The sequence below is a fragment of the Hemicordylus capensis genome, chromosome 6, assembly GCF_027244095.1.
Source record: "Hemicordylus capensis ecotype Gifberg chromosome 6, rHemCap1.1.pri, whole genome shotgun sequence".
Lineage (NCBI taxonomy): Eukaryota > Metazoa > Chordata > Lepidosauria > Squamata > Cordylidae > Hemicordylus > Hemicordylus capensis.
In genome coordinates, this window is record NC_069662.1 from 17,616,792 (window position 1) to 17,643,113 (window position 26,322).

At 47.9% G+C, this 26,322-nt stretch overlaps 2 protein-coding genes across 3 annotated transcripts in view; both read left to right on the forward strand.

The window, feature by feature from the left end:
• Window positions 1-10,433, forward strand: part of TAOK2 (TAO kinase 2) — a 44,972-nt gene extending 34,539 nt beyond the window's left edge. The window contains exons 18-20 of the mRNA XM_053263782.1: window positions 3,236-3,448; window positions 4,630-4,812; window positions 5,936-10,433. Coding sequence (XP_053119757.1) covers window positions 3,236-3,448; window positions 4,630-4,812; window positions 5,936-6,445 — 906 coding nt within the window. The 3' untranslated portion in view covers window positions 6,446-10,433. The remainder of the gene's footprint in view (window positions 1-3,235; window positions 3,449-4,629; window positions 4,813-5,935) is intronic.
• An 899-nt stretch (window positions 10,434-11,332) lies between these two features.
• Window positions 11,333-24,886, forward strand: LOC128330639 (uncharacterized). 2 transcript variants are annotated; one of them, XM_053263795.1, is made up of 8 exons: window positions 11,333-11,718; window positions 13,655-13,829; window positions 15,704-15,890; window positions 18,968-19,055; window positions 19,157-19,235; window positions 20,909-20,986; window positions 21,850-21,987; window positions 24,684-24,886. In XM_053263795.1, exons 2-8 carry the CDS (start codon window positions 13,662-13,664, stop codon window positions 24,822-24,824), a joined length of 879 nt encoding a protein of 292 aa, XP_053119770.1. In that variant the 5' UTR covers window positions 11,333-11,718; window positions 13,655-13,661; the 3' UTR covers window positions 24,825-24,886. The 2 variants fall into 2 exon arrangements, with proteins under 2 accessions (XP_053119770.1, XP_053119771.1); XM_053263796.1 differs by having other exon boundaries at window positions 20,912-20,986.
• The last annotated feature ends 1,436 nt before the right edge of the window (window positions 24,887-26,322 follow it).

Here is a 26,322-nt window from a genome sequence, read left to right on the forward strand (position 1 = left end):
GGGTAGGAGACTACTCTAATTCGGATCGTATGAACTGCTATGTTGATGTATCTGCTTTCTCCACCTCCAGTGTTGCTGTACTTCCTCACTGGTGTTGAACTCCTAACTCTGCATTCACAGTGGTTTAAATTGTAAAAAAAATCATAGGCAAACTGAAATTGGGGAATTGGAATCTGTAAAATTATGTGTGGCCCTCTTTCTGGTCCTTTAGACATATTTTAAGAAGTATCTCTGCAACACTAAGGACTAGAGACTTGGACTCCACACACACACATGCCCTCTGAATCCAACAGGATTAGCTCAGTGGTCACACTAGCTGCCCAGCAATTTGGGACCCAGTTAGCATGGTAGCTGACCTCTGGGTAAAGTGTTTAAAAATAGGCCTTTTCCAAAGAGCATGGGAAAGAGTTGAGCAATGGTGTTTCTCATGAAAAAGATGGATTTTGATTAATGGATGGATGGATTTTGGTGGCTGCCTCAGGCAGTGGATTTTGGGTGTCATTAAGGGCCTTGGCCTGGGAGGCAGTTTTGTCTCGTGGGGCACTGTCAACCTGGAAATTCTCTTGTGCAGGCAGCATTTGAAACAAAACAGCAGTTGAGAAGCCAAAGGCTCATTTGTATGAGGCTTACACTGAAATCCTTCCCATTGGATTTTGCCCCATATAAATTGAAGTGCTGTATATGGCTTTTCTCTTTCGAACACCCAGAATGCCTTGGGCCCCAGCCCTTCCTCTCCAGACATCTGGGAAACACAGAAGAATGCACGTGCTACTGACATGAGCCAAAAAGTAACCTTTGCAGCATCTAAAATGATTTGCAGTAGTCAGCAGGTGGGTGGACCTTCTGCCCCATCATCTGGCTAAAATCCCCTCCCTCAGACTTTCTGGGGCTAGCTGCCTCCGTGGGCTAGCCATGGTAAGGACGAGGGAGTGAATGTTTTCTCCAGATAATGCCAAGCCTCTTGCTGTAGAGGTCCTCTGCTAGACTATGGGCTCAATCCCCAAAGAGCCCTTCTGTTAATCTTTCAACCTGAGTGGTGCAACCTTCCTCCCTGACTGTCAGGACCATAAACGTTCTGATAGCCCTGCTAGGAAGCTGAGGTTTCTTCCTTGAGATGGAACAAGTGTGCCCTTTTACTGTGTCTGTATAATGTATGTCCTCTACGTTTTTGATTTATATCTCACTCCGTCCCTTGGGTTCAGAGCAGCTCACAGCCTTTTTCTTAAACGTTGTTTATTCCTTTCACATGGGGCTTTAGTATTAATTTTGTGTCAGATACTTTTTAGACCCACCAGGAGATCTTGCAGAAATAGAAATTGATCTTGGTTTTGGTACGCTACCAGTGACACCAGTTTGAACTCTAAATGTTGGCGGTACATCCCAGACACTGCTGCCTCTCCCCAAGTGTGTCTCTTAAAGAACCTGCATTTTGTTTAGATGAGGAGGTGAAGAGTAACCAAGAGGGGAGCCGATTAACTAAGCAGCAAAAGGGAGACGTTATAGAGGTTTATAAAATCATGCGTGGTCTGGAAAGAGTGGATAGAGAGAGATCTTTCCTTCTACCACAACACTAAAACCAAGGGTCATCCTATGAAACTGAGTGCCAGGGCAAACAAAAAGAAGTACTTGTAAACATAGCACATATTTGCTGCCAAGGTGATGGCCACCAGCCTGGATGGCTTTAAACAGGGCTTAGACAAATTCGTGGAGGACAGGTCTATCAGTGGCTACTGGATGGCTAGAGGCTACCTTCAGACTCAGAGAGAAGGTGCCTCTGAATACTAGTTGCAGAGGAGCAACAGCAGGAGAGAGGGCAAGCCTTCATCTCCTGCTTTGTGGGCTTCTCAGAGCCATCTGGTGGGCCGCTGGGGAAACTGGATACTAGAACAGAAGGGCCTTGGGACTGATCCAGCAAATCCTTTCTTATGTAACACTGAGCCTTCTATCATTCAGCTAGCTATCCGTCCCCATATCAGGAAGACATCCTGAGGGAGAGTTTCAGATATAAGCCCCCAAAGAGTGAAGGGTGAAAGATCAGCAAAACAAATGTTGGGAAGGATAGTGGGGATGGGTGACCAGAATGTCTCAGATAACCTATGATTGTCATACAGGTAAATTTTCTTATTTTATTTTTTTAAATGTGTATCCAGTATTTCAACTAAAAACTTACAATTCTGGCTGAGTAGTGAGCCTCATCTGGTCCAGTGGGCACATTTGTGCCTTTTCATAATTAAAGGGAGGATATTGGTGTGCCAGAGATTCCACTTGGCCCACAGCCATAGCTACTAATCCTTGGGACATATGTACAGACACACACATTGTGCACCACCAAGACCTCAGGCAAGGGGCTCCCTTCCTCCCCACCCCAGATGAATAGCAATGGAAGCTTCACTAATTAAAAAAAATTCCTCTTAAGTATCTCAGCTGCTGTGCTGGACATGAACCCACAAGCTGTGTGGAGCAGGCACCTGTACATATGGGGAGCAGCAAGTACTGGTGCATAAGGGGAGAACCTGAATACAGATCCTGCTGCTCACACTGGGAAGAGGAGGGAATTCAAAGGTCCCTTGCCCAGGCTCCTCCCAGCACAAGCCAGGATACAGGTAGAGTCACTTTTGCTGGCTCTTCTGCCATTTCTTAATTCGTAACATGGCTCTGTTTAAAAAATGAGCCACCATCAGACCTTTATTATATTGAATTACACTTATATCCCATGTTCCTTCCATGGTATGAACCTGCCTTATTCTGAATTACTGGTCCATCTAGCTCAGTATTGCCTATGCTGACTGGCATTGGCTCTCCAGACAAGGATCTCTCTTGGCCCTTGCCTGGAGGTGCCGGGAATTGAACCTGGGACCTTCTGCAGGTGAAGCCTGTCCTCTTCCACTGAGCTTCAGGCCTGCCTTTTTGCTGGCGCTCAAGGCAGGATGTTTCAGATACCATGATTTTGAGTTGTTAAACTGTTCCTTGTGTAGGAAACCTAGGTGTTAGTAGTCTCAAGAGGGCACTATAGAATAATTAAGGTATAGAGTCCCCCCACCAAAATCCCGCTGGTGGGAGTTGTTTGTCTAACACATGCTCCTGTCTCTCTCTCTTTCTTCTCCCTGCTTTTTTTGTTCTTCATTCTTTCCCTCCCTCCTTTTGGTCCCATGGGCTGTCCTATTTTTGTTTTTCCTCTTGTCCCCGGCTTTTCTTCTTCTTTTTCTTCCTCCTCCTCCTCCTCCCGCTTCCCCAGTCCAAGGAACTGCAAATTAAAAAGCAGTTCCAGGACACCTGCAAGATCCAGACGCGGCAGTACAAGGCCCTTCGCAACCATCTCCTGGAGACCACCCCGAAAAGCGAACACAAGGGAATCCTCAAGCGCCTGAAGGATGAGCAGACCCGCAAGCTGGCCATCCTGGCTGAACAGTATGACCACAGCATCAATGAAATGCTCTCCACTCAGGCCGTAGGTACCCCACTGTTTTTGCACCCCCACCCCCCTCTGGTGGCGGGGAGAGAAGCCAGTCCATTTCTTCACCACTCGTTCCAAAGGCTAGGCTGTGTACATTCTTCCTAAATTTACTCCTTTCCTGTTCCAGTCAAGAATAGGATGCAAAAGGAGCAATTCCAGGCAAATGTGCTTAATCCATGCAGTTTTGTAGAGGGCACAGCATTTGGGTTGCCTAGATGCCCAATTAACACAGCCCTTACTAGGGGGCTTACTAGCAGCCCTAGTGGGCCCTCTCTACGCTATTGTTTTGTTTCGGTTTTATATCACTTTTAACAGTCACGCTTCCCCTGCAAAATAAAATAAAAAATAAAAAAAATCCTGCAAATGGTAATATGGTGAGGCTGTTGAAAATGTTCTGTTGGAGACTCTCCCCAGCCCCTTCTCGTTTTCATAGAACTACAGTTCCCAGGGTTCCTTAGGGAGAGAGACTGCTTGTTAAACAGGGTTGTTTATGGTGGGCTTGTCCCCTGATTCATGCATCAGATTGCATTTGCTCTCACAGCACCCCCTGGCAATGGTCACTATTATTTTGACAGAGACCCATTTGTTTAGGGCTACCTACTGGGGAATGGCTGTGCCTGGGGGTGGAATTCATCTCTTGCCTCCCAGAGCGAAGTCCAGCATGCTGTCTATTATACTGTACCAAGGCAAGCCTTTCCCCGCATCCCGGCAGATCTCTCATGCCTTTCACACATTGGCAGATACCCAACAGGCGTAGCTTTCCTTTACTTGGGGATGAGCTGAATTTCTTCCTGTTCTGCACCTGTTGTCAACCAGGGAGCCCTGCTAGACTGGAGTTTGTTGGTACATGGTCAAGGCAGAGTAGATGAGACTGCCTTAGAGATAGCATTCCCTAGCAGGATCCCACCGGGGTGGGTGGGTTATAGTCTGGGTCAGGGGTTCTTGACCTTGGGTCCCCCGCCAAAGGCCACTGTAGCTGGGGATGAAGGGTCCAGCATCATCTGGGGACCCCAGGTGGAGAACCTTTTGGGTTAGGGGTTAAAGGAGAGTCTCCGCAGAAAGTCCTGCTTCAGAAGCAGCTGCAAAATTTCTCTCTCTCAACGGCTGCCCTCGTCTGCAGAGTCGGCTCTGTGGCTCTGCTGCCGCCCTCACATCTTTCTTTGTCTCCCTCCCAGCTGCGGCTGGACGAGACGCAGGAAGCCGAGTACCAGGTCCTCCGGATGCAGCTGCAGCAGGAGCTGGAGCTGCTGAATGCCTACCAGAGCAAAATCAAGATCCACACCGAGGCGCAGCACGAACGTGAAATCAAGGAGCTGGAGCAGCGGGTGTCCATCCGCCGGGCATTGCTAGAGCAAAGAGTACGTAGCTACCGGCCTCTGCTTTTCCTCCCAGGAAACCTACAAGCCCCTTAGCCTGCTGTGCTAATTGCTCAGAGCTGCAGTGCTCCCAGGTTCTGGAAGTCTTAATTTGCCTCCTGTTTTCCCGAGAATCCCAGCTCTGGACTTGGTTATACTAATCCTTGACCCCAAAGGATGTCCCTTCTGGGTCCTATGTGCACTGAAGTGCTTGGTTAGGTTAAATGTTTAACTTCCATGGCTGCCTCCCCCCCAAACTGTGAACCATGCTGGTTATTGCTAGTGGCATTCTCCAAGCCCTCCCAAAGCTGCCCACCATGGCCTAGCTGTCACACTGATTGTGGGGCAAGTCATATTCCTGGTGTGGAAAACATGAATGGGCAGACACTCTTATACCACTAGGACAGAGGTAGGCAGCCTTGGCTTTCCAGCTGTTGCTGAACTATTCCCCTCGTTCCCAGTCACAATAAATTGCAACTGGGAACTGTAGTTCATCAGCCTCGGGAGAGCCAAGGTTGCTTTCGTGCCCTGCCTTTGTGTGCTTCATAGAAGTGTCTGGTTGGTTACCGGGAGAAGCAGGATGATGGTGTAGACGGCCCCACCAAGCACAGCCGCCCTCAACTCATAAGGTTCCTGCTCCCAGTCTTGGATCAGCCAGGTGACTGTGTCTTGCGGTCTCCTTTGTACTCTTTGGAAGGGTCATACTCTTGGCCTACCTCAACAAGAGTTGTAGTTATTGATGGAGCTTTATGTCGGGGCTGTCAGCCTTAGATCCCCGAATGTTGTTGGACTACAACTCCCATCACCCCCAGACATGTGGGACTCTGGGAGTTGTAGTCCAGCATTTTGAGATCTAAGCCTGAGAATGCCTGCTTTTTGTAATCGTCGTCATGGGTATCATTGCTGCCTGGTTAGCTCATTCCATTCCACAGTCCATATCTGGATTGTGCTCCTGCAGCCCAGATTTATACGAAAGGGCATTTTTCCTGAGCTGCTGTTGATGCAGCTCCTCCACTCCATTAGGCTTTCGTTCCTCTTGGTAAACCCAAGCATCCTTGCTGTTTCACCTCTAAGATCTGTGTGTGCACTTTTTTCTTTTTTCTTTTGGTCTCTGTCCCCTCTCCAGATCGAGGAGGAGATGTTGGCCCTGCAGAACGAGCGCTCTGACCGCATCCGGAGCCTCCTGGAGCGCCAGGCCCGGGAGATCGAGGCGTTCGACTCTGAGAGCATGCGCCTGGGCTTCAGCAACATGGCGCTCACAGGCATCCCAGCGGAAGCCTTCAACCAAGGCTATACAGCACCCCCTCAGCCCTGGCCCTCTCGCCCTGTTCCCCGCAGCGGCTCCCATTGGAGCCATGGTGTCCAGAACACAGCCGGCGCCCCCCACGCATGGAGGCAGCCACCTATGCTGGCCCCGCCCCCTTCAGCTTGGCTTCACCCCCCTTCCTCTTCTCCCTCCTCCTCCTCCTCCTCTTCCTCCTCGGCGCCCGGGGGGCGCTCCAACGTAGTCATGCTGAGGAACAGCCCCCAGCCGCTGCGGCGCACGGCTTCCGGTGGCCAGTCGGACCAGGGCATCAGCCGCTCGGCCAGCGTCACTTCTCACATCCTCAACGGCTCGCACTTTTCCTACTCATGAGGTGGTTGGGAAAGAACAGGGAGACTTTGCTGGAGGGAGATGGGGATTGGTTGGAGGAAAGGGGAGGGAGGAGAGGGGCGTGTTTGCCGAGGCTTGTCACACGAAGCGCTGTGGAACTGAACTGCCGGCCGTGGAAGCTCCTCAGTCGTCGTCTGTGGCCTTTGACTTGCCACCATCTTGCAAGCACAGAGACACAGAAGACTGGACTGTGAGATGGAAGGTTGGAGTCCTGTCCTCTGGAGTGTGGCCCGTGCCCCCTCCGCTCATGCTCCCCTGCCCCCGCCAGCTGGATGGAGACACCGATGCAGCGGCCATGACACTGACGATCAGTTTTTGCGTCCCTGATCAGGGTCAGTCACTCCCCCCCAGCGTTGCTGCAATCTGTAGAGGGAGAGAGGCGGAGAACAGTGCCCCAGCAGTGGAGGTTACATTGTCACTTCAAGGTGTGGTTGAAATTCCCAATCCCACTCCTGGGAAGACAAAAAGATCTTACATTGCAACGAGTCCAGAACACTCCGTTGTGTGCCCCTTAGCTTGCCACAGGCTGTCAGGCGGGGCTGCTGTGGTCGGAGAACATGTTTTTCCCTCTCCTGCACCACAGCGCTTTAATCCAGTTCAGTTAGCACGAGAGCAATTCAGATTTAATGGGCATGAGGGGGAATCCTGGATTGTTGTGGGTGGTGGCCAATCTGTGCATGCATAGAATTATCAGATTGACAGGGGGAACTTCACTTCTTTTCTAGGGGGCAGACAGTGGCCCGCAATCCTGCCCAAGCCCACAGACAAGGGATGGCAATTCAGCCTGCTTCTGGACCATGCTCCACTTCTGGAACCTTCCTTGCCTCCTCAGTCTGTAGGTGGGAAAGGAAGTGTAAATTGCCTGCTACATCGCCTCATTGCTCACAGTGGTGGCCGTTTCCACCTCTTGAGACTGACTTTACCCCATGCTCATCCCACGTGAATGGGGAGGGAGTGGTGGGAGGTGGCTCTTGTCCCAGTCCACACATCCTGCCATGAACCAGAATGTATCTTCTAAACAGTGCCCTCCCTACCCATGTCTGTTTCAACACATGGCTCTAAGCTTGTGTCAGTCCAGGGAGCTTCTGGTGTTAATCATCACCCCCTACCATACAGGTTATGCCTCCTCACTGTCTTATGGGGTGACACCTCCCCACTCTTGCAATGCAGAGGGGCTGTGAATGGCACTTCCCTTCTGCCCAAGTGCTAAGCATTATGTCCAGCTTCCTGGCTGCAGCCCAAACCTCTCGCAAGCCAGGCCCGGCCCCTTGGTGGCTGAGGGCATTGCCTTGTCAATCATTTTCCACCCATCCTCCCTAAGAACTCTCTCCCTGAACCACCTCGCCCCTCCCCTCCAGAATTTGCCTCCTGTCTCCTCCATAGCCCCAGGTTGTTTCTCCACACTACCGCCATGCAACCACCCATAATTTAGTCTCCCCCCCCCCCGAAGTCCGCAGCCACAACTGCACGTCTCTATGCAAGAGATCAGTTGCAGAATATGGCTGCTCAGAGGAATTGAGAATGTTGTTTCTTTTGGCATCCATATACAGAACACCAGCCCACCACTTTTTCTCTGTGTCTAATGGTTCCCATGCAGTCCCTCTACCCGCTTCAGAAATTCTTCTGTTCCCTGCTATTATACCCAGTATGAACAAACCTCAAGGCGGCAACAGCTACCCAGGGTTTGGGATCAGGGTTGGCTTGTTACCAGAAGCCAGTGATTTAAGCAGCCAATGGTTGCTGTCCTACTCCACTCCCCACTTTGCTAGTTCTTAATAGAGGAACCTGTCCTTAAAAATCAGGTGGTTCTACTGCTGAACAACAGTCCGATTCCTCTAAAACAGGTTCCCAACCTTGGGTTCCCAGATGATGTGAGACTACAACTCCCATCATCCAGCCACAGTGGTTGGATGATGGGAATTGTAGTCCAACATCTGGGTCTGATCAACCTATCCCACCAGCCAGTAGAAAATTATTCAAGTTGTTGTCATGCTCAGCCAACAAAGGGATTTCTGAAGCAGGCTTTTCAATACTGGGAGCAAGAAACTTGAAATACCGTTTTTTTGTGCCCCAAATCATGCTGCTTAAAAAAATAATAATAATGAAATGCGTGGGTTCTGTTTCTTAAAGCTTGGCACAAAAGTTTCTGCCAAAAGCAGAACAGGAAGTGAATTTTTGTGAGTGGGAATAGGGGTGTTTGGGGTTTTTGTTTTGTTTTGTTTGCATTGGAACTAGAGAATTGAAACATTCTGTCACGAGAGAAAGCAAATCAGCAATTGTGAGTAGTTTTGAAATAATCTTTCCTCCCACATACATGTGCACGCACACACACTCTACAGGAGACCTTGAAAGCATGGTCTGCCAAGGAGACTGCTGGGGCTGCTCTCTTGGTTTGGGTCAAGAGGCAACACAGCGTTGTGTTTATTCAAGAGCAGTGCTCCAAGGAGATTGTGGCACCACACTGAAAAGCCTCTCTGGTGAGAAGTAAACCTTGAAAGGTGTGTTTGCTCTTCTAGTTGTGGCAGAAGAAAACTTTTCTACATCTCCCCCGCCTGCTTCCTTGGGGGAAAGTTCACACAGACAACACTTTGAAGAAGTAAAACCATTCTTGGACTACCATTCAGACTAGGTGAAGGAAGGAGGCAGTTGCATAGCTTGATGCTGCTACGTACAATTTCCCTGGGCATAGAAAAACTAGCTGTCAATGAGGTCAAGTTCTAGCCTAAACTTGTGAATGACTAATTTTCTTTATGCAGGGAAACCTTCAACCCTGTGGTTCCCTACCCTGCAATCTGGAAATCAGGATTGTAAAAGCAGCCATGTAAACCAGCCAGTTGCAAATAACCCACGCTTCCTTTTTTCCTAGGCCTTTCCAGAAGAATGTTGCCATCCTTCTGGAAAGAGGAAGAAAACATAGTGCAAAAGATTTCATGTCACAAAACTGCTCTTAGTGATCAGGGGGAAATTGCTTACCTCATAAGTAGAACATAGAGCTCTATTAACTATTTCTCATTAGTGTGTGTGGTGGAGGGAGTATGATGGATGACCAAGCAAGAAAAATGCTGAAACCAGTTTGGGAAATTCTACCTAGTAGTATGTTAGAAGATTTGGAAACAGGTTTTTCTTTGGGTTCCATCTTAAGACAGGGAAGCTTGGAATATTGTGTTGTAAAAAAGAAAATTCTTCCTTCCCGCCATTGCCAAGGGCACAAAACCTCATCATCCCTTTTTCTTGCCACATGACGTCACCCCAACCACTGGCACGAATTTGGCCTGTCATAGCATTTTGTTTTTCTTATTGAAGGTTCTCACACTTCTAATGAAGCAGACTTTCCCCATAACCCTTTTGCAGATGTCTCAAGTTAATTTTCTAATTTAACAAGGCCACTGTTTTAAACAAGATGGGGTGGGTGGGGGCGGGGAGGAGTATGGGATCTTTTGTTACTTCAAGATGTTCAGTTAGTGATTTCTGCCTGCCTGGGATTGGGAAATGGGGTTATGGGGAGGGGAGGGGCTGGAGGGGCTTAATGTATTATACTAATTAATCCTTTTGTTTTTAAAGAAAAAAAATCTGTTTTTTGGTGCCATAACTTTCCCCATGTACAGTTTACCTCTTCCTGTCTTTTATTTTTTGTTTGCGCTCCCTCCCTGGTCCCCCGCCCCCGGTTTCCCTATGTGTGGGTGATTAAAAACTAATGTGAGTGTGTGTATGTATGTGTGTATGTCTTTTTTTATATATGAAGAAAAAATGTTGGGGGGAAACTTAGACATATGTGTCCTATGGAATGTATTAGAAAATAAAACACTTTTTTAAAAAAATTGGGGTGGGAGAGCTTGAAAACATACTTGGAAGAGCAAAAATAAATAAATGGAAAAAGAACAAAGATGGAATTGGTTGCTCAAAAGGGCAGCCACCGAAAGAAGTTGGGGTGGGGTGAGAAATCTTTTAATAAAAATGTTGAATATTAAAACTGTGTTCTGTCTCTTTGGGCTTGGAGAAGGAATGGGCCAAGACAGAGGAAAGCAGGTTTGTATGAGTTCTTGTGTGATGCGATTGTGTAAAGTTTATGTAGCAAGATACCTGATTAATCATTCCCTATTTAATTAGTTGTCCATTTGAACACAGAATTGCTTTGGTTAAAGGACTTCTTAAAGAAAAGAAAACCAGGTTAAAGGTCTAGATTGGAAATTAATTAACCAATTAAAAAAGTATTCATCATGAATCAGACAGACAGCCCATGTTTTACCAAAAAAACTGTGTTTAATAAGAGTACTTGTAAAAACTGCAGGTTAACAAGTGCTGCCTTAAGTACCTTTTTTCCTCACACAGGAGGAAAGCCTCTTCTGATCGTATGTCTTCTACAACATGCTCTTTGTAAAAACAAGGGAAGGATACTTACTGCTTCAGAACTACTTTTGTCTATGTTTTATTTAATTGGGTAACAAGCCCTATGTTCAAGGCATGTTTACTTGTGGATCAGACATCCTTATCAATCTGGTATAGTTGTGGGGACAGCCAGAGGTGGTAGTTGGTGGGAAATTAATTTTGTGTACATGCATCCTGCTATGTTGAATAAATGTTTGAGTTCCCTACATCCTCTTGGGTTCTCAGAGGCACAAGGAAGGATTCTTGTGTCCTGGACCCAAGTGACCTGACTCATGTCTAAATATATAGGTGCTGGTGATAAATTGTATGACTAAGCTTTCATTAATAACTAACTCCCACTTCTGAAATAGCACACACCCACACCCCATACACACTCCATCTAAGACTGCAGACCTGCCCCCTTCTGCAGGTCTCAAGCATCCAGCCCTCTTGCATGACAAGGAATTCCATCACCTAGCAACTGGGCTCTGGAAGTATTCCCATGGCAACCACATCCCTGGCAGTTGGCTACTAAGGCACAGAGCATCTTGGTTGCAGTCCAACCCCCACAGCAGGGGCTTCGACAGGGAAGGGGGTGCCAGTTTGTAGCCCAGCAAGCCAAGTGGTCGGCCTTCATGGGATGTTTTCTTGACGCTAGGAATATCTCCCAGAAAGCTACAGACCTGCCCTTCTTGCCCCATGGTTCAATGTCCTGCTGTCACTTTTCCATTTCCAGAGCTTGGCTTTTCTTTCAGGGTGTATTGGACCCGCCCGACCCCCATAAATCAACTTGTGGGAAATAAGCTGACAACTTGAGTGTTCATAGCTATTTTAAGCTGAAGCAGTGTTTCTTTTACAGTTGATAGAACTAAGGCTGCTCTTAGGCAAAGGTATGTAGGTCTTCTTGTTCCCAGGTCTCAAGTATACGGTATATTGGTATTATCCCACTTACTGCCTTCAGGAGGGGTCAGTGTTTTCCTCCTGCAAACTGTACAGTCTTGGCTCCGAGCTTCATCATCTGCGGGCGACACGACTGCGACATAGTATTGGCTCGACGACGATTATCCTGTTGCCCCCCTCTATGACAATGCTTCTGAGCACGTGTAGTGTCTTATTTTTCCTTAGTGCTGAGGTCCATCATCCAGTCTCCACATCTTTTGGCATGGTAACAAACAAGGTATTTTTACAGTACTGAGCCTCTTGTTGGATCACACAGTGTTCACAAATTCATGTTTTGGGGCCTTTTCCATGTGAAGGAAAGGGCTCTTTGTGTTCTCTGTGCAGTCACACATGCAGATGTGCAGAGCAGCATTTTCAAAACACCTAGAATTTAGAAGGCAGCCTTGTGTGCTAGCCTTGCAGGGACAATTTATCTTTTTTCCTTTTCTTTTTCTGACCGCTGCCTTAGCTGTACTATAGGAAAATCTGTAGAGTTTTGGACAGTCCCCTCTGCCCCGCCCCCCCCCCCCGCTAGTCATGTTTCAAAAATATTTTACCTTAGAGTTCACCTGTCTTCATCTTCTTCCATCATGATTTACCTTTGTTGTTTTTTAAGCAAGCGTTTGCTTCATATCTGACACATGCTTTCAGAGATGTCATTGAGCAGGAAACTCCCAGTGTCTGATACACAATCAGTCAGTGTCTCCTGTGTCTTGGTGAGACATACAGTGCGGACTCTTGACCAAATGGCTTGCTTTTTTCAAAGCAGGCATTTGAAGTGCTAGTCATGAGCGATGGAGAAGGCTATGTGTGCCATGTTGTTTTTTTAAGCGTAGCAAGAAAACCAGAACTCTCCAATGCGAAGAAATGATGCCATGTCTGTTTGCTTGTTTTACATATTTTTTTTCTCCTTCTGCAAGAAAAAAAGCTCTAAAATCTTTCTGGTCAAAAGCCTCTTAAACTGCACCCTCATTCTAGTTTTTTTGAATTTTCTACATGCTTTGTTTCTCATTTTTCACACACTTTCAAGTTTTTCTTTAGAGTCATGAGGACACGGAGCCTGAAAAAAATTAAGTGGCTGCATTCACACAATCACAGCAATCCTGATTAAAAAGTTAACCAGGATCATAAGAACAGTCCTGCTGGATCAGGCCCGTCTAGTCCAGCATCCTGTTTCACACAGTGGCCCACTAGATGCCACTGGGAGCCTACAGGCAGGAGTTGAAGGCATGTCCTCCCTCCTGCTGTTACTCCCTTGCAACTGGAATTCAGAGGCACCTGCCTCTGAGGCTGGAGGTGGCCTATAGCCCTCCCAACTAGTAGCCGTTGATCACTGAACCCTGTGAAGTTAATTGTGAGAACCCAGAATTTCTGGGCAATCCTGGTCAAACCAATGCGATTAAACTGCATTCATCCAGGACAGATCCTAATTAACTCTTTAGCCAGGATTGCTGGTTAAACTGCATTTAACTGGGACAGATAACCCGGTTCAGATCCTGATTAACTCTTTAGCCAGGATTGCTGTGATTGTGTGAATGCCGCAAGAATATGGGGGTAAAATACTGATCTACCCATCCAGTGACAACTATGCAAGTTGTGAGATACACATCAGAAGTGTGTGTGTCATTTTGGGGATGAAAGCGAACTTTATGCATACTCAGAACAGAAGCATCCTCAGCTGGTCAGAGCAGAGTAAAACTATCCAGCCAATCCCTTGTTTGGAAATTCATACTTCACAGCTCAATAGCTGCTGCTGTGGATAGCTAATCCTCAACCAAATTTCCTGGCTTTCGACTAACTAGCCTGCCCCCCTTCCGTGTTATTTTATCTTCATTAAACTTATGCCATGTCTAGAATCAAACTCTTCCCCCCCCTCCTCTTCCCCAGGTCCAGAATGGAAGGGTCCTCTGAATCTCTCAAGGAAGACCCTCAGTCTGAGAAGGCCGCCCAAACAGGTTTTGCACCCAGAATGTCAGAAGCCATGGCCGAGTTCCTGGTGAACACTGTTGCCGGCACTGCCAAAATGGTCCAGGCTTCTGTTGAAGCACAGAAGTCTGCACAGGTACCTCCCAGGTGTACTAGGGCCCAAGTCTAGTGATGAATGGTGTCCAAGAGAGTGAAGGAGAGGCATCATTCCCTTGCTAGGGCACTGAGGGAGGTGCCAGTGGTGGAAGACTAGCTCAGCGGTGGAAGACAGGATTTGCATGCATGAAGTCCCAGGTTTAATTCCATTCAAGAGTCAAGTAGCAAGCGTTGAGAGAGACTTGCACCCGACATTCTAGAACCTGCTGCCAGTCAGAGCAGACAGTAATTAACTAGATGGACTAATGGTCTAACAAGCCAGCTTCATATGTTCATAAGTGGTTTTCTGAGGTATACAAGAGATGTTGTCCAGGATCATCTCTACTCCCGTGTGTGGAGGCGATCAATTGGTTAGGCCGAGATGTCTCATGAGAGGCCCACACGCCCCGCCAACAAACATGACTTACCAGGTCTCACATAATCAGCCAGGGTCAGTGCTGATGACACTAAAAGCTAACAGTCTTGCTCCCAGGACAGGTGGTGACCAAGAGAGCTGCTCGAGAGGAGAAGGGCTTGAGTGCAAGTTAACCCCCCATTGCTTTTGGGTCCGAAACTCTCCCCCATGGGAAGTACTCACATGGCTTTCTCATCCTGAGGCCTTCTGGGCTTGCTTTTTAAAGATACAGTACTAAAGCTGCCAACCTGACTGAAGCGATTTTCAATATTAAAATCTCCAGAATAGCTTTAAATAGTTACCTGGAAATGCTGATTCCTGGAGACACCAGGCCAGTCCTGGAGAGTTAGCAGCTCTACACAAGAGCAATCAAGGAAATGATGCTTTCTTTCCTTAGACCTAGTTTCTCACTTAGGTAGTAAATCTGTTTCTGGGCTGTAATTTCAGCATTAGAAGAGGGACGAGGCTCACACAATTGAAAGCAGAGGTGCACTTAAGTAATTTTGGAGCCTGCCCCTCCCCTGCAAATTAAGCATTATCATGCTCAGCCGGGCAACCACACCCCTCGGGGAGAGACTAAAGAGGATTGGGGCGAGGGGGGAGGGAGCAGGAGCTGTGGCAGCCCTGGACTTCAGCCCAGAAGTCCAGGGATAAGAGCACCTCTGATTGAAAGTCCTCCGTTCAAAACACTTCCCTGCACAGAGCCTTAGGTCAAAAACTAAACCAAAACCCTCCTCCCTAACTCTGGCTTTCTTGTTGAAGAAGTCAGTTTGTCTGAGGAGCAATCAGTCATGCAAGTCAGCGCCAGCTTTCTGAAATGCGACAGCCCAGGAACAGGCTTGCTACCTCCATGAGAACGAATGTGACCAGATCTCTTGAAGCTCAGACACCCCCAGCAGCACCAGCAGCAGCTCAAGACCCCTGTGTATGCCTTGAGAGTGACAAACACTGCTCTCCCTTGCACACACCCTCCTCTTGCTCTTTCCCATGGATTATAAAGTGGGGTAAGGAGGGCATTTGGCACCCCAATAATCTGCTGCTTGAGGTGACCACCTTAGCCTGCCTCGTAGAAGGGCCACGCCTGACAGGCCCAGTCAAGCCTGTCTTAGGAAGGAAAGACGACCCAGTAGGAATTAGTGGTTAGAGTGCTGGACTAGGACCAGGGAGGCCGGAGTTCAAATCCTCGTTCAACCATTAAATTTACTGGGTGATTCTGTCTCTAGTTATCTGTTTCTCAGCCTAACTTACCTCACAGGGTTGTTGTGGGGACAGACATAAGCATGTACACTGCTCCGGGCTTCCTGGAGGAAGAGCAGGATAGAACTGAAAAAAGGAAGGAAGGGTGATGGCTTTTATAAACAGGCATCCATAGCAATATTTAAGAACGGCATCTGGAGGTTGCCAAGGTCTGTAGAGGCCTTGGTTGTCGAGTTGTGACCTGTCACTGTCCTTTTCTTCAGCTGGCTTGTTTCCATGCGGAACAATCACTGTCCCAGGCCCGGCTGAGCTACGTGGCGGCCCGAGGGTTGGCCGAGCGACTTTTGGGGTTCTTGAATCCTCCCGACTACCAAGGACTCTTCCAGCATATGTCGCAGCCCCCCATACCGTATTCTGAATTCTGCAGCATCATCCGACGGGCAGAAAACGGTAAGCAACTGCCCCCCCCGCCCGCCTCTCCCTGAAAGAGTACTGCCTGTCTCTGCCTGCGTGTGTCTTCTCAGCCATTGCTACTTCTCACCCCATCCATTCTCAACCGTTCATACCCACAGAGCTCTTATTTATTTAAGAAGGTTCTATGCCACCCTTCAGTAGCAAGACCCTCAGGACGACAAAAGAGTTAAACAGATAAAAATCTATATATGTAATTCTGCTGGGTGTGCCTTGGAATGTGTGTCCCAGCGCCCAGCTGATTGGCTGTGCAGCAGAGGCGCCTGATTGGCTGAGGCGCACCCAGGAGGATTGGGCCAGCCATGGAGGCCAGAGGCAAGGCCCAGGAGGGGGGAAAGAAAGTGTGTGTGGGGTGGGGGGCAGAAGTGGCGGTGGGGAGGAGAGGCGGCTGGGCCCAGCACGGGCCGGCCGTGGTTAGGAAGCGGAGACTGGGGCAGAAGGTGGGGGGAAGAGGCAACTGCTAGCCCCAAAGAGCGCACAGATGCTCTGTGCGGGGTCGGCTAGTTCAACATAAAAGGCCAAGAACAAAAGGACAAGGATCATAGAGCTGGAGGTTTCTTGAAAGCCCTCGAGACCCACTCCTGCCCAGTGCAAGAAATCCAGGGCTGAGGCATCCCCAAGAGATGGCTGGCCAGCCTCTGCTTGGAGGTCACCAGCAAGGGAAAGCCCACTCCTAGCTAACTGGTTCTATAGTGAAACTGCTCTTACCAGTAAGCTTCTCCTAACGTCCACCTGAAACTTGCCATCCTATAATTTAAGCCCATCAGATCCAGTCGTGCTCTCTAGGGCAACAGAGAACAAGTTTTGCCCTCTTCTGTGTGACAGCACTTCAAGTCTTGGGAGCGTGCTATCAAGCTCCTCTCCAGTTCTCTCGCCTCCACACTGAACATACCCACTTCCTTCAACCTCTCTTCACAGGGCTTGTCTTCCAGACCCCTGACCATCATTGTTGTCCTCTTCTGAGTCTGTTCCAGTTTGACTACATGATTCTTGAAGTGTGGTACCCAGAATTGGACACAGTGGCTGGCAGCCTGACTAAATGACTCAGTAGTACTCCTTAGGAGTTTTTCCAAAGGACTACTAAATTTCAACAGAACTTCCTCTAGTAGATTTAGTCAGGATGTCAGCTACTACTCCACTCTGATGAATGTGGAATAAAGTGGGACATCCATTCATTCAACTATTTGATGTTTATTTTTAGACGGTGAGCCGTTTGGGGACAGGGACCATCTTACTTATTATTTCTCTGTGTAAACCACCCTGAGCCATTTTTGGAAGGGCGGTATAGAAATTGAATAAATAATAATAATAATAATAATAATAATAACAACAACAACAACAACAGCATTACTTTTTATTTATTCATTCATTCATCCAACATATATTACTCATGTATGTATGTATGTATGTATGTATGTATGTAACTATTACTTTTTATTTATTTATTTAACATACGTATACTACCCACTACTGAAGTCTCTAGGGTGGCAGTTTGCTTCTAATGATTTGCAAACTATGATTCTGTCAATGCAACCGAAAATCACATTAGTCTTTTTTGCAGCTGCATCACACTGCTGACTCTCATTCAGGTATTGTGACTGATTGCAACCCAGAGTTCTTTTTCACATATACTACTGCCAAGCTGTGTATCACTAAACTTATACCATTTGTGCATTTGTGGGATTGTTGTTGTTTTTTTAACTTGAGTGCAAAAGTTTGCATTTGCCTCTGTTGAGTTTTATTTTGTAAATTCCAAACTTCCAAACTTCCAAATTTTCTGTTCTACTATAAAGGTAATTTTAAATGTTATCCCTGTCTTCTGGGATATTAGCTATCGCTCCCAGCTTGGTGTCATCTCCAAATTTGATGAGGATTCCCTCCACCCTTTTCAGTTCAAGAGAGATTTCTGTTCAGATCTAACAAGTTAGATTTAACGTTTTTCACATGTTCAGCTCACCATGTTTATTTCCCATACTCTGTACATTAATATTAGTGCATAGACTCTGAAAGCCATGCAATTTTACTGTGAGGTTTGCCAGGCAGCCCTTCAAACCTCACCCCACCCCAAGTTTTTCCTGCAGCACCTGTCTCTATCTTGTACATATTTTGGGGCTTTCTTCTCTGTCCCTTACAGAATTTAGTTTAAAGTCCTCTTCATCAGGTTAATCAAGCTCCTACTGAACACATTTTGCCCCAGTCCTTGTGAGATGCAGCCCATATTCTGCCAGTAAGGTTGCCACATGTCCAGCTTTGGCCTCAACAGCCCAAGAATTGTCATCCTGGATACAAAATATCCAGGAATTTGAATGGGAAGGTTGCTTTAACAAAATTTACCAGAATTTAAAAATTTATGAAAATTAACAAATTTTTCTGGTGCTTCTCACCAGGCATTGTAACTACATGGTGTACATGTTTAAATGTGCCATATTCTTATCCTTTCTCTGGGATCGGTGCTGCTGGCTAGCTAGGTTGGCTCCTTATGTATGCCTCAGTAAACACACACACACACACACACACACACATATTTCTGGATCATCTCTAGAGTTAATGAGGGTTGTAGTGGGCCTCTGAGTTTAGCTGTGAAGTATATGGACAGAGAGAACCCTCTTTTTTTAGGACTCTTTCCAATTCCAGTCCAAAAAAGTAGGGTTTTTAAATCTGTGCCCTCCCCACCAATGGTTGCATCCAGAAATTATCTCCCATGTGGCAATCCTACTTGCCAGTAATCCTTTGTGAAGGAAGCTTACTCCATAGTCCCAGAAACCAAATCAGGGAAGCAGCAGTGAAAACAAGAGGCCTGAGCAAAACCACCAGAACAGACACAGCACAAAAGCTGGCTTCATGACACGCTGGAATGCCTAGGCAAATGAAAGGAAGCCTGCCTGGTGCTGAAAAGACGTGGGCACAGACGACAAACCCATTCAATATACGAGTCTGTAGGGAGCCACAACCAAAGAAAAGGCCCTTTGCCTAGCCACCCCCTTGTAACCTCAGATGGGCAGAACTTGAGAAAAGTAAAACCCCACCTCTTCCCACCCCCTTTTTTTGCACTGCAGCCCTACTGCACCCTGTACTCAAGTGCATGCCAGGATTCCCAGCCCGACGGGATGTCAGCCCCAGCTCTGAATGTCGCCCATGTCGCCCGTGAGTGATCTGTGGGAGGAGCTACATGGAAGGGGGAGGAGCTTGTGGGGCAAATCCATTGACTCCTTTCCTACATACCCCTTTGTATCATCCTTTTCCAGACCAGACAATCCAGAGGATGGCCTTCAAGGGGAGTTTCTTGATTTCCAATGCCTTAGATCCCCTTGCCTCTGTGAAACGGTGAGTGAAACACGTCCCGAACACAGGCCTCAAACTTTCCTGGAAGCCATGCCTCCCTAAATCTCAGCAGCACAAGATCTAGTTGTAACTAGCCCAATCAATTGATTGTTGGGGTGTGGTGAGGGGAGGTCACTCTGCACATGCTCAGAACACTATTATTTCAGGAGCTAAGTGAATACACAGAAAGCTGGTTGAAGGAAAGGCACTCTGCCATTTTAATAATTCAACATATCCCTTGTTCAAACCATCAAGATTCCTGGTGTAATTGCAACTGGGCAAGAAGCCTCAGCTTCAATTATATGCAACTTGTGGTGGAAATTACCCACAGAGGCTGTGCAGCCCCACTGCAAGAAATAAACTGTTAAAGCTGCAAAATAGAGACAAGTGACCCAGGGATGTAGCAAGGTTGGAGTGGGCCCTGCAACAAAAAAGTAAAGATGGGCCCCGCCCTGCCCCTTCTTCAGAGAGGCATGAAGGCAAGAGCAAAGAGCAGTGCTGACCTAGCCAGTGGGGTCTCCCTCCCTCAGGGGCTCAGGGACATCCTCCCCACTTCAGTTGTAGCTATGCCCCTGAAGTGATCCAAGACAGAAATAGATACGCATTAATACATGTATACCTTGCCTCTCCTGAATAGTTGGAGGCGGCTTATAACTGTCACAGCAGGGACCTACGTGAGGCTGAGTGGGCATGTGTGGGAAGCCAGAAGCCCTCATGAAATGGTTCAGGAAACAACCCCTTTCCCACACCTCACACATTGCCTCACTCTCTCTTTCACGTCATTCCCCATATCTTATGAGACACACGGTCAGCAGTGATAACCGGGCAGGGAGGAAGGTAGGTACTGTCCTGTCAGGGAAGTGGGAAGGAGGATCGGTGTGTGTGTGTGTGTGTGTTTCTGCTTGCTCAAGCCTTCATTGTGAGCTCTGCATCACACTCGAATCACGGGGTCAGGATTAGGGTCGCCAACCCCCCCAGGACTGCCCTGCTGTCTCCAGGAATCGGTGTCAATCTCCAGGTGGCTATTAAAAGCTGTTCTGGAAACTTACATGACTTGACATTATGAAAAATATTGGGGAAACCAGATCTCCAGGAATAACTTCAGTCAGAGGGCTAGTACAGATGATACCCTCCTTGTCCACATGATTTAGGAAGATGTGCCAGGAGCACACCTGTCAGGATATCCTCCATGGGCAACCCAACACCCTCCCAGCACATCCCTTGATCATGCGGAGGGACTGTCCATCTGAATGGCCCATCTACATGCACTGCAAATACTGATTTGAACAAGTATTTGGAGGTGTAGAGCTGCCCTGTGTGAATGAACAGCTCTGGGGCCTCCACCACGCAATCCAGGGGCATGTGGGGTGCTGGGACCTCTACTAAGGATGTCCTGATGGGCGCTCTTTTGGCATGTTCCCTTCCTGATCATGTGGGCAGGGAAGGTATTGTCCAAATCAGCCAAGTTTTGGCAACCCGAGACCCAGGATGGCTGGGTAAAGTGTGTGTGGGTGGGGTGCTAAATCAGAAGCGGAGGGGCTCAAGGAAACTGGAAATAGTAGGAAGCATGACTGAGATGGCAGGAGGCAGAACAGAAAAGAAAAAGAGTAGTAGGTGCAGTGGGCAGGGGGGTTAAATGTGTGTCACTCACTTCATCCTTTCCTTTTCTTCCATAGCAGGATGAGGAGGGGACAGACGAGGAGGAAAACCGATCTCTGCCGATTCGGGGGCGAAACCCCTCACGCCACAAACAAGTATGTACCCCGCAGCTAATTGTTACTTAATGTCTAGAACAAGAGGTGGCCTGGATGCCCTTTTTCCCTAATGCCAGATACTTTGAGATGTTCTCTATGGTTACTCAGTAGTGAGGGAAGTATTTTGCACATGCTGAGTCACTCTTCTTCTGTTGTTACTACTACTACTAGCTGGCTGGCTGGCTGGGGGAAGGCTAGGGGTACTCTGTGGGCTGAACTTTCCCCCCCAGAGTACTCTTGTTGCTGAACAGGTATGGAGAAGTGGGTGGTGGGGAAGAGTGGCTGTGGTCCATAAGAATATCTCCCTTACCAGGATCCCTGTGAGAAAATTGGCTTATATTGAGCGTGTGTACCTTGGGTTGGAGACTCAGGATGTACTGGGGATTCTGCTGGCGTATCATCCACCCCACTGCCTAAAAAACTCCCTAACTAAGCTGATGGAGCTGATGGCTGAGTTGGTGTTGGAGTAACCCAAGCTTTTGGTGCTGAGTGATTTCAACGTATACTTTGAGACTGGCTTGTCTGGTGCTGCTCAGGAGTTCATAGCAATTTATCCCAGTTAGTCTTAGGGCCTATGTATGTTGCTGGTCACATGCTGGATTTGGTCTTTTGATCAGATCAGCGGGGTGCTCTGTAGGGTAGGTGGGGTAGGTTGGCACAGCCCCCGGGGACATATTTTTGGGTGGCACAGAGCCCATCGTAGGAAAGGGAAGGGTGTCAAAAATGGTCCTTTCTCTGCTGTACTGGTGCTTCCTTGCTCTGTAGGTTAGCCACTGGCAGCATGTGCCCCTCCCCCTTTCAAATATATCTTCCAAAGATCTCCAGATTATTCCTCAGTCCTATACTTTTCTTTCCCCTACCAGGTGGAGACAGTACTTCTGGAGGATCAGATGGGGGGCAGTTATGTGACCCACCGTCGCCGTTCACCCCGGCGGTCCCCCTCAGCTGGAGTGGAGGGGCTTTCACCGTTAGTTTCTGAGCAGGACCTCAACACCATTCAGGTACTGACTGCCAAGCATAAGACACTGTGGGGAAGAAGGCATTGTCAAGGCAGTGGGCATAGAGCTGAAAAAGACAGAGAGATATTTGAAGACAAAGACTCTGTGCCTGTAAAAGAAGCATAACAGGCATACATTCACTAGAGCGAAGAAGAAGGGAAGGGCGCGTGCAAGCTCCCAGCCAGGTCTTAAAAGCCACCAGTGGAGGCAATAGGAGGAGGGACCCGCTAGGCAAGAGGAATGTGTGCATTCTCTGACCAAAACAAGCACACTGGGAGTGGGCGCAGGATCCTACAAGCTTCTACTCCTTAAAGCGAGGTGAAATTGCCTGGATGGGGTACATCGTTAAATCAGAAGGCCAGAGATTGGGGGAGGGCTGAGCAAAAGGTCAGGATATGAGGTCCCTTGCCATGATAAGAAGCGACACTTTATTTAAAAATAAATAAATAAATACAGAATTTGCAAGCATCTGCAGCAGCGCTTAGTTTGCTTGAGTTATGGAACCTGCGACATTTCGCCTTCCCTGGTGCTGAATGCAGGTGACCTTGGTGCAGAACTTGGACCCTTTTCCTAGCTGACCACTGGAGACAGAGTGACTGGATGCTAAGGAGGTGGGCCTGTAGCCAGAAATGTGGTGAGGGGAAGCCTAAGGAAAAGAGGAGTCACTGCAGGACAAAAACACGAGCAAATACATTTAAAGTTATATCATTGTCTTACTTCCTAGTGAGCAATTGAGTAGAACCTGGCCTCCATGTTTTCCACAGTGTCTGGAGTATCTCTAAGGGGCTCAGTGTGCCCCCCGCCCCCACATCCATCCTATAATTACAGGCCTGTAAGGAGGACGGAACTCTTGTATTCCTTTATTTTGAATTATTGCATGTGCATCCCCCTTTCCAACTTGAAGCTCAGAGCAGTGTCTATGGCAATCTTTTAAATTGCTTTATCCTCACAACAACCCTGTGAGGTATGCTAGCTACAGAGAGAGTTGCTGTGCCCAAGGTCACCTTCATGCCTGGTTGGATGGTTCAACCCAGGTCTCCCAAGCCCAACTCAAAAGGGCTTTTCTCACAATGATCACTAGGGTAGGAAAAGCCTCCATTTGGGACCTGTGCATGCTTCCAACTGGCCATGAGAATTCTACAAGCAAGCTAAGAGGAGGGGGAAATGTTCATCTGTGAGCTGGGTCCAGAAGTGAATATAGGAAGCTGCCATATACTGAGTCAGACCATTGGTCTATCTACCTCAGTATTGTCTTCATAGACTGGCAGTGGCTTCTCCAAGGCTGCAGGCAGGAATCTCTCTCAGCTGTATTTTGGAGAAGCCAGGGAGGGAACTTGAAACCTTCTGCTCTTCCCAGAGCGGCTCCTTCTCCTGAGGGGAATAACTCACAGTGCTCAGACTTCTAGTCTCCCATTCATATGCAACCAGGGTAGATCCTGCTTAGCTAAGAAGACAAGTCATGCTTGCTACCACAAGATCAGCTCTCCTCTGGGTGGCCGTGTCAAGCCCAGAACTTGTACACACCTCCTGCCTCTGTGGGGAGGCCCAATCCACCCTCAACAGGACCACTCCAGTGACTGTTGCTGGTGTCTGTCTTGTGTTTCTTTTTAGATTGTGAGCCCTTTGGGGACAGGGGTTCCTCATCTCTCTCTCTCTCTCTCTCTCTCTCTCTCTCTCTCTCTCTCTCTCTCTCTCTCTCTCTCTCTCTCTCCCCCCCCCCACTTTTGTTAAAAAGCAGTATATAAATATTTGTTGTACCCAGCTCACAGATGAGCATTTCTCCCTCTCCCTACCTTGCCTGTAGAATTCTCACGATGGCCAATCAGGAGCACACACAGCTCTCAAACTGGGGTCACAGGCTTCTCCAAGTGATTCTTGGTCAGCCTGATTGATGATCTCCAATTGGGAACTGACAGAGGAAGTGTGACTCTGTTGGTCCTTTTGGATCTCTCGGGAGCTTTCGATACTATTGACCATAGTATCCTTCTGGAACGTCTGAGGGTGTTGGGGGTGGGAGGCACTGTTTTACAGTGGTTCCGCTCCTACCTCTCGGATAGCTTCCAGATGGTGTCGATTGGAGATTGTTGCTCTTCAAAATCTGAGCTTAAGAATGGTGTCCCACAAGGCTCTGTACTTTCTCCAATGCTTTTTAACATCTACATGAAACCACTGGGAGAGATCATCAGGGGATTTGGAGCTGGGTGTTACCAGTACGCTGATGACACCCAGATCTACTTCTCCATGTCAACTTCTTCAGGAGCTGGCATATTCTCCCTAAATGCCTGCCTGGAAGCAGTAATGGGCTGGATGAGGGAGAATAAACTGAAGCTGAATCCAGATAAGACAGAGGTACTTATTGTGCGGGGTCAGAACTCTAGAGATGATGTTGATCTACCTGTTCTAGATGGGGTCACACTTCCCCAAAAGCAACAGATTCGCAGTCTGGGAGTACTTCTGGATTCACACCTCTCCCTGATTTCTCAACAAGTGTCTAAATTTGAGGCTCCCTTTGAGCCTAAGGCTCAAGCCAAATGGCTCTCCTGCCCTGCCCGCTTCTGATTGGCCCTGGGCACCAGTCTCCCTGGCTAGAGACGTAGCAACATTCTACTCCAAGAAAGGCTTGGATCAGGTATCAGTAGCAACGTGGGTCACTTGGAATTGTCTATTGTTTCTCATTTCCTCCCCTCCCTACACTACAGCCCCTCATCTGCTGCCCCTCTCGTCAGGGCGGGTCAGGCAAGTTCGTGAGCAAAGTGACCTGGCGGAAGGAGCAGCCTCAGCGAGAGAATTCGGACAGCGACACTGACCACTCAGAGATCTCGGCGAAAGACACTGGATAAACCCGAGCCCAGCCCCACTGTAATGGCAGAGAGAATAATAAAGATGCACAGACTAAACCACATTCCCCTTTGCCCCCAAGAACTGGAGGGCTGGGAGGGAAGAAGGACTATGCAGCTCTCATCAATTACACGTCCAGACACAACTACACATGGGAGGTGGGGGAAGAGGATTGTTGCAAAGCATGCTGGGTTAAATGCTGTAAGATACGTCTTGGGTAAAAGGGTTGGAGGAGGGGAGGCCCGATCCATGATGAGTTGAAAGGCCAGCTAAGGTTGCCATCTGTTCCAAAAAGATTTAAATAAAAATTAAATTAAACCAACCAACAAACCTGGCCATTGCTCTTTTGCACACATTAATGAATTCACATAGCCAGAGTGTCTGTGTATTACTAGGTAGGTGGCAACCCTTTCAACAACATAAACAGGTGGCAAATGTGCTACCTCCACAAACTGGACACAGAGGCACCTTTTAAAGTGGTGGCCTTATATTTAGCAGGCGCTCTTACCCCTGGACTTCGGGGCCAAAGTCCAGGGCCTCCACAGCCCCTGGAGGCCCCCAAACCATCTTTAGTCTGTCCCAGGTAATGTAGATGCCTGGCCAAGCATGAGGATGCTTAATTTTCAGGGGCGGGGGGTGAGCTACAAAGGCCTTTAGGTCCAGGCTCCAAAATTAGCTAGGTGTACCTCTGAGCAGGGAGAGAGCAACTGTCCCTGCTATTCATCACAGCATAATATCCCTCTCAGTGGCTGATGCTGGCATCTCCTTTGTGCTGGGCTTCCCACAATCTCTAAGGGGATTTCCACAATATCTAAGGATTGTGGGGTTTGGGACAGGGGACCCCAACTTCTTATTCTTTTATGTAATTATGTAAGCCACTTTGAGATTTTTTTGTTGAAAAGTGGAATAAATAAGTAAATTAATAATAATAATAATAATAATAATAATAAATACAATATACAGGAACTTGCAAAGTTGTTACACTGAACTAAAAGTGCACTGATTTTCTTCTCCCCCGATTCCCTTAGTCCAGTGGCTGACATGATGTGCACCATTACAGAGCCATAATGCTGAGTCCTGAAGTTGCTGTGCATTCCTAAAGCAGCCCCAATGCTGTTAAGAATTATCTCTTACTCACTTTTGATTATATTATTAGCAGCGGGTGGAGGTGGGGGAGGACAGACGGTTGTTCTAGCAGTGCTGCTATCACAGTTCCCCCCATTGTTGCAAATGTGGCTGCCTTAGGAGTTCATGGCAGTCCCGGGGTGCAGAATTACGGCTCTGTAATGGTGTGCATCATGCCTGCCAGTTTATTTTTGCTCTAAGGTAGAGTTCTCAAAATTAGGTCCCCAGATTTGTTGGAATACAACTCTCATCATCTCCAGCCACAATGACCATAGTGGGGGACCTGAGTTTGAGGAACCCTGCTCTAAAGGCTGGAGGAGGGTTTCCAGTGCCAGGGCCTTTAGAGTGCTCCTGTAGAAAATAAAATGTGACCAG

What these genes read in the sequence shown, in the direction of transcription:
- LOC128330639 (XM_053263795.1), top strand. Translation starts at nt 13,662, where the DNA reads ATGGAAGGGTCCTCTGAATCTCTCAAGGAAGACCCTCAGTCTGAGAAG. An exon ending in GAATGTCGCCCATGTCGCCC is followed by an intron (nt 19,056 to 19,156) that starts GTGAGTGATCTG and finishes ATCCTTTTCCAG; the next exon opens with ACCAGACAATCCAGAGGATG. An exon ending in ACCCCTCACGCCACAAACAA is followed by an intron (nt 20,987 to 21,849) that starts GTATGTACCCCG and finishes TTCCCCTACCAG; the next exon opens with GTGGAGACAGTACTTCTGGA.